The sequence below is a fragment of the Fragaria vesca genome, linkage group LG2 (genome assembly GCF_000184155.1).
Source record: "Fragaria vesca subsp. vesca linkage group LG2, FraVesHawaii_1.0, whole genome shotgun sequence".
Lineage (NCBI taxonomy): Eukaryota > Viridiplantae > Streptophyta > Magnoliopsida > Rosales > Rosaceae > Fragaria > Fragaria vesca.
The window spans coordinates 21,123,904-21,134,686 of record NC_020492.1 but is presented as its reverse complement, the minus strand read 5'-3'; the positions used below and the strand labels follow the sequence as shown (position 1 = coordinate 21,134,686).

The 10,783-nt window shown below is 39.1% G+C and overlaps 3 protein-coding genes across 3 annotated transcripts in view; all 3 read left to right on the top strand.

Annotated features, from left to right (window-relative positions):
- LOC101306781 (protein TIC 22, chloroplastic-like) lies at positions 1-2,830 on the top strand. The gene is made up of 8 exons (XM_004291067.1): positions 1-381; positions 570-632; positions 818-892; positions 1,252-1,299; positions 1,674-1,733; positions 1,834-1,905; positions 2,158-2,193; positions 2,279-2,830. The coding sequence occupies exons 1-8, from the start codon at positions 1-3 to the stop codon at positions 2,369-2,371; spliced, it is 828 nt and encodes a 275-aa protein (XP_004291115.1). The 3' UTR covers positions 2,372-2,830.
- Positions 2,831-3,950: 1,120 nt separating this feature from the next.
- Positions 3,951-6,332, top strand: LOC101306488 (UDP-glucuronate:xylan alpha-glucuronosyltransferase 2-like). Its single transcript, XM_004291066.1, has 3 exons — positions 3,951-4,307; positions 4,436-5,087; positions 5,260-6,332. Exons 1-3 carry the CDS (start codon positions 4,104-4,106, stop codon positions 6,207-6,209), a joined length of 1,806 nt encoding a protein of 601 aa, XP_004291114.1. The 5' UTR covers positions 3,951-4,103; the 3' UTR covers positions 6,210-6,332.
- Positions 6,333-9,688: 3,356 nt separating this feature from the next.
- LOC101306197 (protein WEAK CHLOROPLAST MOVEMENT UNDER BLUE LIGHT 1-like) overlaps positions 9,689-10,783 on the top strand; it is a 4,858-nt gene continuing 3,763 nt past the window's right edge. The window contains exons 1-2 of the mRNA XM_004291065.1: positions 9,689-9,801; positions 9,891-9,943. The gene's annotated coding sequence lies outside the window, so the exon portion shown is untranslated. The remainder of the gene's footprint in view (positions 9,802-9,890; positions 9,944-10,783) is intronic.

The following is a 10,783-nucleotide window of genomic DNA, read 5'->3' as shown; positions in this document are numbered from 1 at the left end:
ATGGAGTCCCCAAAACCCTCGAGACCTCTTCTCTCCGTCTCCAGCTTCATCCACCACCACTGCCTCCGTCTCGCTGCCGACCTCTCCAACCGCCTCGAAGACACCAAACGGTTCGCCGGTAACCTCCTCCCGCCGGCGACCCGGCGCCTGCTCTCCGCCTCGGGCACTCCGCCTCTGGCTTGGGTGGGCCAGCCGAACCACGCCTTGGCCGCCACCGCGACTCTCAGCTCTGACCACGTGGCGAAGAGCCTGGTCGGCACGGCGGTGTATACTATTAGCAATTCGAACAATGAGTTCGTGCTCATCTCTGACCCCGATCAAGCCAAGTCCATTGGCCTCCTTTGCTTCCGCAAAGAAGACGCCGAAGCCTTCCTCGCTCAGGTTAGTAGTAGTTTAGCTTCAGATTTTTGAAATGAAGATATCCGAAATGTGAGTTTGATGAGATAGAAATTAGTTGCATATCCAGGTGAATTAGTATGATTCGAATTGATTTAATTGTAATTTAGTTGCTTGATTAACTAATCACGGAGTCAGTGATGGAATTATATGTGTGTACATTGGTGATTCAGGTTCGGACTCGGACAAGGGAGTTGAGAAGTCCGGCCAAGGTCGTCCCAATCACTCTTGATCAGGTGACTATTCAGAGCTCAGCTACTTGAATATAAGTAATGTAGTAGTTGTTGAAGTGATAATGCTAGTCGTCATGGTAGTTTTACTGATACTCCCTGTTGATATTCAGTATTACAGCAATTTCGAGTAGAGTGCTAAGCTGGTGCCTGGTGGTTTTAGCATTCATTTTTACTTGTATGCTTTGTAGGTGTACATGCTGAAGGTTGAAGGAATTGCATTTAGGTTTTTGCCTGACCCGGTTCAAATTAAGAATGCACTGGAGGTAGGTTTCTGATTCGCTATTTTAAAAGTTTGTGTGTGTTGGCTGTGTATACAACTGTTGGTTGGAATTTTGAAATCACAATTAAAAGGAAATTCAAATATCTTATACACATATTTACATGTAATACAGTAATAGCTTCGATTTATAGGCTTTTGGACATTGAGTTTTCTGAGTGCATAGTGGGAATGTGGGGCGTCGATGTAATGGATGTAGCAGAGACAATCATACAACCTTTTGAACTATTATGTGACAGCTAACTACTGCTTGTTAACAGTTAAACATTCAGACGTTGAACTATTATGTGATATCTTTTATTGTAATAATCAAGATTGGCTCAAAGTATATTGTCTGATTTCTAGCTCAAAGCTGCGGGCAAGAGTGCATTTGATGGAGTTCCTGTTTTTCAGGTAGGATAATCTATTTCTTTCATTGTGATGGTTTTCTTTGAAATTCTACAAAGATGATAGCTCCTGAGTTGGCGCATAGAGGAATTCAGGATGTACTATGTCATGTATAGCTGTAGTGCCGTGGTGGTATGCATCTATAAGTAGTAAACTTACATTTATAATAATAAAAAAGTACAAGTCCAGTAGTAAGAGGTTTCCGGACAGTATGGGCTTGTGAAGTACCCATGCAGCAGAATCACCACATTGCTGTGCCGTGCTCTACTGCATAATCTGCACCTGTAACTGCCAAATATATTCAAGCAATTAAAAAGATGATTGTGTTGCTTGCATATGTATTATGGCAATGTAGCCTATGACTAATTTCCTTTTTACAGTCCGACCTTCTGGTTGTGAAGAAGAAAAACAAGCGTTACTGCCCAATATATTTCACTAAGGTAAGTTATGATGGTTTAAGCTCTTGTGGATATATTGTTTTAGTGACTTGCATTTCATCAGATTGATTTAACAGTAGAAAAATATTGCTTTTCCATGCAGGAAGATATAGAAAAGGAATTGTCAAAGGTTTCCAGATCATCCCGAGGACCAGGGGTGTCTCAAAATATTATGGTATTATTAGCTGCCATTAGTTTTGCCTCATTTATTACGCAAAGAAATAACTGTTTTAGTGTTTTATATATTTGATATCAGAAGAGTGGGAAAAAGAATGTATTTTGTTCCTGAAGAAGGATGTACTAAATAATATACTGGATTCATACGGAAAGAAATGAATGTGCAATTTAAATTTAAACTTTTATGTCTCTTTGTTATATTATTGCATTCTCTACGTTCTCATTATTTCATTATAAATTGCTTTTACAGGTTGGAAGTTTGGAAGATGTTTTGAGAAAAATGGAGGTACTCATTCTGTTTGCTGCATGAATTATATATACTACATGTTGCTTCTAGTACTTTTATTAAAAGAAATTTAATGTGAATGCAGTCAAGTGAAAAGAATTCCGGATGGGAAGATCTGATTTTTATTCCGCCTGGCAAAAGCTACTCCCAACACATTCAAGATGTGGTTAAAAAATGAAACCTACCAAGCCCAACCTCTACTAACCATACAAGAACTTAGTTTAGCAGTCGGGTCATTGCATGTTTTCCAGTTGCTCGTAATAAAGCAGGTCAGCTAACTTTCTTGCTCCTCTTTCTTTTGCCGTGTCGTAATGTGAATCTTCAGAGAGAGGCTTGTAATTGGTCAATAATATGCAAAGGGAGGCTGTGAATAATTGAATATAGCAGATTGAAACAAGCCGAATACATTTTGGCGGAGGTTAGTAAATTGCCAGCTGAAGAAATTGGTGCATGGTAAAGTAGACATTTGATATCAATGTTCTCTAGATCTTGTTCTAAAGTTTCTCGTCTCATAGAGGAGGTTAAGAGTCTTCTCTCATAGAGGGGGTTGAGAGTCTTCCAACCGTTTTAATATCAATTTGCACTTCAACCGTGTAACTCAATTATTGAAAATCTAGAATGGAATTAGATTATCATCAACACTCCATATTACTTGATAGAGCCACAGAAATTGGCAACTGGTGGTTGTACATCTTTTGAAAGTGTGGCCTCACGAGGCACAAATACTATTCGAAGTTTCGAACTTGCAAGGGTTTTTGTGGCTATGGATGATGGTCTTATGTTTAACTTGGTGCACATGTTAACTTTGTTGGCTGAGTTCTATCCTAGTGTGAGCAAAAGGAGGTAGTTCTTGGCAATTTATTGTTGCCATAACCATTTCTTGCTAATGAAGCTTCAACAATGTCGAGACTGGTACAAAAGGCGGGTTTTAATTATTGTTTGAAGCAGTCCAAGTAAACGTTGCAAAACTTAAGGTTCATGCTCTTAAGTCGTCAGTTGGTCTCAATCAATATTTTACGTTGAGATGGTTTACCATACAAAGGCAGGCTATTGTTGATTTGTTGTCGTGCTAAACATGTTCTCTAATCATTCTTTTTTCCGTGATGTGTTGATGTCTAACCTAAATCACTGAAGTAATTAAGGAGGATTATAGTTGGCAATACCATATGGAGAAGAATTAGTAATGGGGTAAAACCGACATTGCATTGCATGTAGCAGAAGTAGACTAGCCAACTAAATAGTGGTTGGAGTTGGAGGGGCGGCTACCTCTCTTTCAAGATTTCTAAATTCCCTACCTTAATGTTTACTTTAGACTACTAATAATGCCATTTCTCTCCCTCCTTAATTCTAACATTAAGAAACAGAATTTGTGAAGAGAAAAACTAGTACCAGTGTTCAACACATTTCATAATGCATCTAATTTTGCAAGAAAGAGTTGTTGGAGTAAAATAAGAAATTTAAATCATGCAAGGAGAAACTCACAAAAGGCGTGGAGTGGAGAAAAGCCAAGGATAGAAATGGAATTGAAAAAAAACACATACTCTCCATAACCTTAAGTATTACTCTCAGCTGGGAATAATAAGCGGAAGAAGCAAAGCAAGGCTTGCTAGCTCCCAGCTTGTTTGTTGCGAAGGAAACGAAGTACAAGAACAAGGAAACGACACTTGGAGCTTTCTATATATGGTTTGTGCTTTCTTTGAGGTTTACTCTAATCTTTCGCTGTCTGAGTTCTCCAATTAAGTAAATTATTAAGCACCGCAAGCTCGCTGTAGCTGAAGTTCCTTTCTCAAATGTTCTAGTCATCACCATGATCGACTAGTGCTTATCAAGTTTTACCGTAAAGCAGAAACTTCGGTGCACTATAAATACGCACGATCGATCGGTGTGATCACAACCCCAGAAAGGTTAAGATGATTGAAGGAAATGGTTTCCAGAAGCTGTCGAAGATCGCTTCTTCGAAGGCTTTGGTCATCCGAGTCAACCTGGTTTTCCTTGCTCTCTTTTTTGTTGTTTACGCTGGTCTTCTTCTCCAGCCGTCTGCCACTATCTATTACCAGAACGCAGCAGTATCTCTGCTTAGGTGCTCATTTAGCGACTGCCATCAGAAGGGTAAGGTGAGACTATCCCTCTCTTAATGTAACCTCCCCTTCGATTTTACGTCATTATTTCATGCTTACAATGTACTTGATGTTTCCTGATTATATATCGTCGATGTTTTGATGTTAATATCGTATCTATACAGGTGGATGATGGCGTTAAGATGATGAAGCAGGTAGTGAAGGAGACAAAAGAGGATTATATAGTCACACGGCGTGAAGGGTTGAATGCGAGTACTAAAATGGAGGTGCCGAGCTTTTTGGAAGGAAGAATAAGGAAGGGGATTAAGATTGGGATGGTGAATATGGAAGAAGATGATGTCAGCGAGTGGAAGAGGTTTGGAAAGGTCATACCAGTTCGTTTCAACCGGGTTTCAGAGTTTTTCAAATGGGAGGATTTATTTCCTGAGTGGATTGATGAAGAGGAAGAGACTGATGTGCCATTTTGCCCGGAGATACCAATGCCGGAGTACCGAAATTACGACAGGATGAACCTCGTGGTAGCTAAATTGCCGTGCAAGTACCCGGAGGAGGGGTGGAATAGGGAGGTGTTTAGGCTGCAAGTCCATCTCATAGCGGCGAATCTGGCCGTGAAGAGAGGAGCCAAGGACAGGAATTTGAAGACAAAGGTGGTGTTTTGGAGCAAATGTAGGCCAATGCTTGAGATTTTTAGGTGCAGTGACTTGGTGAAACAAGAAGGAGATTGGTGGTTGTATGAGGCAGATATGGCAAAGTTGAAGCAAAAGGTGTCGTTGCCTGTTGGCTCTTGCAATCTGGCTTTGCCTCTCTGGGGACAAGGTATGCTAGCTCAAGTCTTAACTTATAGCCTTTATGTTCTAAACGAGCCTGGTGAGGCTGCCCTCAAGTCTTACCGTCTCTAATCTAAACTTTAAAGTAGTTTTAGAGTACTGAATTTTAAACATTAGCACCGTTAGAATTGAGGATTTAATAGGAATATTATGTGTTGCAGGAATCGACGAAGTGTATGACCTGTCCAAGATCCAAGGCTCAACAAAGAATGCAGCCAAAGAAGCCTACGTGACCGTCCTCCACACAACGGGCTCCTACGTCTGCGGCGCCATAACCTTAGCTCAGAGCCTCCTCCAAACCGGCACGAAGCGCGACCTCGTCCTCCTCCTCGACGACTCCATCTCCGCCCCCAAACGCGACGCCCTCGCCGCCGCCGGCTGGAAGCTCCGGTTCATAAACCGTATCCGAAACCCTAAAGCCCAAAACGGCACCTACAACGAGTACAACTACAGCAAGTTCCGCCTCTGGCAGCTCACGGACTACGACAAGGTCATCTTCATCGACGCCGACATCGTTGTACTTCGAAACCTCGACCTCCTCTTCCACTTCCCTCAGATGTCGGCCACCGGCAACGACATCCACCTCTTCAACTCCGGCGTCATGATCATCGAGCCCTCCAACTGCACCTTCCAGCACCTAATGGACCACCGTGACGACATCGTTTCGTACAACGGAGGCGACCAGGGCTTCCTCAACGAGATCTTCGTGTGGTGGCACCGACTTCCGAGAAGGGTTAACTACTTGAAGAACTTCTGGTCCAACACCACGCTCGAGCAGAAGAAGAAGGACGGGCTGTTCGGGGCGCACCCGCCGAAGCTGTACTCGATACATTACTTGGGGTTGAAGCCATGGCTGTGTTACAGGGACTATGACTGTAACTGGGACATACAAAACCAGTTCGTGTACGCGAGTGACGCGGCACACCGGAGGTGGTGGGAGATTCACGATAAGCTGGACGAGAAGTTGCAGAAGTTTTGTCTGTTGACCAAGGAGAGAAGGACTAATGTGAACTGGGAGCGGAGGAAGGCTAGAAAATTGAAGTTTCCCAATGGACACTGGAAAATCAATATTACAGATCCTAGACGAAAACATACTGTGGAAGACGAGTAGGATTTGTACATTTTCTTTATGCTTGTTCCACTTAAAAATTTTTGTTTACATAATGCCCCTGTGTTCATATCATATGTGGGATGTTTTTCTTGATAAATTATCACAGTGTGACAGATTTTACATGATTGAGAAAGGCGCACTGGCCTCTTGCTACATTCTAGGGCAAGATCAACTCTAGGATTCTAGGAAGTTATTATGTATACTTCGGACAAGTTATATTCTGATTTTTGCTCTCCATTTTACTCTTCCAAATATATATAGATTTACTCATACAATCTCGATCCATGAATCACATATATAGTTTAGACTCGTGTTTGAATCACATATATAGTTTAGACTCGTGTTTGAAACTTCCATTCTAGAGTCTTGAATTCTATTCGAGCTTACTCTTGAATGTTATGATACAAATTGAGTAAGGAGATATATAGGGTCGTCAACGGACATGTTAGTAATGTATAGTTAATAATAGTTTTGAACAAAAGAGAAGCAAAGAGTTGCTAATTTGTTGCTAGAATAATTTGAGATCGAGTTGGTCGTCTCTTTATGTTATTAAGGGAAGCAACTCAGCAATTTGATTGTATCAAAAAAAAAACTCAGCAATTTGATTTGGGTGCAAGGCAAGGATTGTTTGGAATGTTATATATATTGGACCGATGGTGAAAGATATGGGTGAGCAGCACTAGTTTAGGTGTACCAACTAATTAAGTCTCATATTTCAATAATGCCTTGAAAATTTTTGGTCCCAGGAAAACCGATGCTATCTCATCACAGACACAAAACAAGATTAAGATAGATGATTAATAGTTTAACAATTCAACTACCATTAGGTGACTTGATTCTCAAGCATCCTCATGATTAGCAAAGATCAAAGATGAATTAGGAGATAGAGGAGTAGTTAGAAATGTACTTTTGTGACGGGTCTCACACTCGCTCTCTTTCTCCCTTTCTTACGCGACAAGCCCAACACAGACTCCATGACAAAATTAGAGGTGACCTCAGATCAACATGGTTGATTGCAACCATTTCATCTTTAACGTTTTACTTTCTTGATTTCCATACTTAATCCCTTGTCTATGTCGAGTTTGTAACTGTAACCATTAAAAAGGGGGCAATGCAACATCATTTTCTTAGCCTTGATTACTGACTTACCGTTTGTTAACCATGTAAGGATAGTTAGGTCATTTTATTAATCTTTATGGACTTTAATTACCATATAAATAGATTGAGATGTGTTGTTCACAATCAACTGTTGAATACAAGATGTATACATAAGCTCTAAATAAGGAGTCCAGTTTGGTTAGTATCATGTTTTGTGTTACTGGGTATTAAAATAAATGAGCTTACGTAGCACATTGTTTTCATTTTGGCCTCCTTAGATTGTGTTATTATGGGTGCTCAAATTTGTCATCCTTAGATAACACTATAATTCTAAACCTCAAACCAAGCAAACTACTCTAATACCATACAACACTAAACATGAGTTAATATTAGTACAATTTAAGGTAACCTACATGAGTCTGAGAAAATCTTAACAAATAAAAAGGTGTAATGTAGTATTGGGTACCAAATGTGCATAATTATCTTTACCTTTTTGCATTTCTCTTCAATAATTCTATCACCGATCACAAACTAATATTTGATGTAATAATGCATTTATCTCTAACATAAGTTTGGTATAGACATGTCAATTTCGAACCTCCTTTCTTCATTTATCAAACTTCTCACTTTGACCTGTCATACTAACGTGGAAGAAATTTGAATATAGTTGATGAACAAAAAAAAAAAGGTATTGTGGGTGCCTAAGCTGATAGCCCAGGCCCAGAGGAATGTTGATTAGAAACGCAGAGCAAAATGTGACTGGGCTTTCTCCACGAAGCAATTCATTCTCCAAAGTCCAAACCAGAGCTAAAATCTTCCACTAGTTGCCATTTAGTGTCTTCATCCCAGAAAACAAAAACGAGTAGAACTTGAACTTGGGCGTTGCACCCTCCTTGCCCTCCTCATCTGGCTTTCAAGTTTCAAGGTGTTACTACCACACGTCCACACCTCATGATAGATAGAACTATATGAAAATGAAAACCTCTGCCCTCCACAAATCCCAAACCATTTGCCTTATTCTTCTTCTGCAGTGCATACAAGTTACAAAATAGAAAGATTCTTCCCCTCTTTTCACTCTCACTCTCAGATAACGTTGGACTTGTGGAATATTGTATAGTCACTAACAACCCAAATACTTCCATGGTTGCTAATTTTCCCAGCACTAGATTGTGAAGAAAATTAAATAACGACATTTTCTGGATCAAGATTATTAAATGGGGTTAGGAACTTGCGATTGTATTTATATATTTTCTCTGGCATCACTATCAGAAAAATATACATATTTTCTGGCATCCTTTTCTGGTTTGGACTTTGGTGTTTTGGACCGTTGGGCCTCTGGACAGATTTTACTTGTATTTTCCATTCTGGCACACATGCAATTTATGTCAACCGCGTAATTAGCACGTGGCTTGTCCACAATTACCCACTCTGTTTAACTTAAGGAGCGGCCGCTACGAAGGTCATAAGGGTCATTTTGAGATAGGATTAGCGCCACGCTCTACCAGGCAAGTCGAGAGTAGAGACGTAATCCGCGGTGGCCGGTGCATGTCTTTATTTATTTTTGTATCTTTTGTTTTTATTATTTTTTGTCTGAATCTCCTGGTTTATTACCTGTCCTGCCAATCAAAATCCATATTCATTCATTTTGCATTTAATGAAAATTAAATTCATATGTATTATTACAAATCGTCATGTCTGAATTGTGTGAAATTTGTGGTTTAGAGTTTAGAAATGAGATAAACTATTCTAAACTTTTAACACAATGGAATTCAAAGCTGATATAAACCGTTATGTCATTCAGCCTACTAGAGTATGCTTAGAAAATACTTTAAATCTGTCCATTAAACATGTTTCAATACTTTAATAGTATAACATGATTGATATATTCTTACAAATACTTTAAATTGGCCTATCAAACATGTCTCAATACTCTAACTTTATAACATGATTATTCTATATAAAAAAACACAGTATAACATGATTGATATGTCCTGCTTATAATGATAACAATAAGCATTTCCCTTATTTTGCAAATACACTAATTAAGATACATGTTACTTAGTGGCCATCCACAACTATAATAGCAAAGCAACCTTCCAAACACAATCATAAAGTACCTTTTTCTAAAGAAACATTAGAGTATCTTATCTTCTCCAACACTCTAGTTTAATCCCATCAAAATGAGCTTTTCCTCACTTTATTTGCATTAATTTCTATTTCATTACTGCTTTAAATAGTTTTTAATTTCTAAAGTTTCATGGCGAACCGGACCAAAAAGGGCAGCTGAGCCGAGCCGAACCCCCGCCCTTTCCGATTCTGGTCAAAACCCAAAAACCAGAGAGAACAGAGTAATCAACTCCATGAAAACCACAGCCTCTGAGATTATTTTCAAAAACCAAATCTTTTTAGATACAAGTAAACACTGAAAATTTCTGAGACTAGCTAGAAGAGAGAGCGTAGAGATTGATCGAGGAGTCCGTGTGTGGAGGACCAGGTAGGCTCCACTCTCCGTTTCGCTCCTATTTTTAGCTGCGATTTCTTCGAGTTTTTCTAATTTCAATTTAATTTTCTGGCTATTTTCAGCAAATCGTTAGTCATCGTCGATTTCAATCCACTCGCTTGTCTGGTTTATACAGGTAATGTCTCCTCCGCTCCTTTCTCTTTCTTCTGGTTTCAGTTTTGGCTTAAAGCTCCGATTTTTCGCACGGCAGCTCTGTTTGAGTTTCTGATTAGATTTCTGAGTTTCTCCGCTTTGAAATTTGAATTCTGTGTAGACTTTAATCGGTTGTGTAAATAAAGGTATGCGCTTTTTCCTTATTAGTTTTGGATTTTTTTTTTTGGATTTCTGGACTGTTTGTTACGTTTGTAATGGCTATTTCTATATCAAGCCATGCAGCTCTTTAATCCTTTTATCTCAAAAATTTGGAAATTCAAAGTCAATGAACACCAGAGAAATTATCCAGAATTTCTGGTAAATTCGGATATGGCCTTATTCGGATAACTTCATCATCAGCTTAAATTCGAAAAAGGGGGAAACAAATTTACCATGGAAATTTTAATTACTGAAGTTTTGTAGAACATGATATTTCTATTACCATATTGGCTTCAGACCTTTAGAAGTTTAGATGAAGATGAATATGACTGGATTATTCAAATATTACTCTTGATGTTGTTTTATTCTCGAGTAGTTGTCTGTTTTATGATTGTCATTGTTTGGTTTTGGTAATATTTTTATAAGCTTGGAGTCTGTTCGTGGAGAATGGTTGCTGAAATATTCAAACTGAGATCAAATCTAAAGGGTAGGCACATCTTTGATTCTGAATGGATATTCGTTTTGCAGACGTTTTATAAAAAGGAGCTAACTTTGGATCATAAACATGATGTTTTTCGAACTGTTGTGTTACTAAATATCGGCAAACCTGTAACTAGGGATTTTTGTTTTTAGTAAAAAACTAGGAATTAAAAAAAAAAAACTA

Excerpts from the sequence above, each read along its gene's own strand:
- LOC101306781 (XM_004291067.1), top strand. The coding sequence starts at position 1 with ATGGAGTCCCCAAAACCCTCGAGACCTCTTCTCTCCGTCTCCAGCTTC. Across the intron at positions 1,734-1,833 it reads GCCCAATATATTTCACTAAG|GAAGATATAGAAAAGGAATT; the intron begins GTAAGTTATGAT and ends TTTTCCATGCAG. Across the intron at positions 1,906-2,157 it reads GGGTGTCTCAAAATATTATG|GTTGGAAGTTTGGAAGATGT; the intron begins GTATTATTAGCT and ends TTGCTTTTACAG.
- LOC101306488 (XM_004291066.1), top strand. The coding sequence starts at position 4,104 with ATGATTGAAGGAAATGGTTTCCAGAAGCTGTCGAAGATCGCTTCTTCG. Across the intron at positions 4,308-4,435 it reads ACTGCCATCAGAAGGGTAAG|GTGGATGATGGCGTTAAGAT; the intron begins GTGAGACTATCC and ends GTATCTATACAG. Across the intron at positions 5,088-5,259 it reads TTTGCCTCTCTGGGGACAAG|GAATCGACGAAGTGTATGAC; the intron begins GTATGCTAGCTC and ends TATGTGTTGCAG.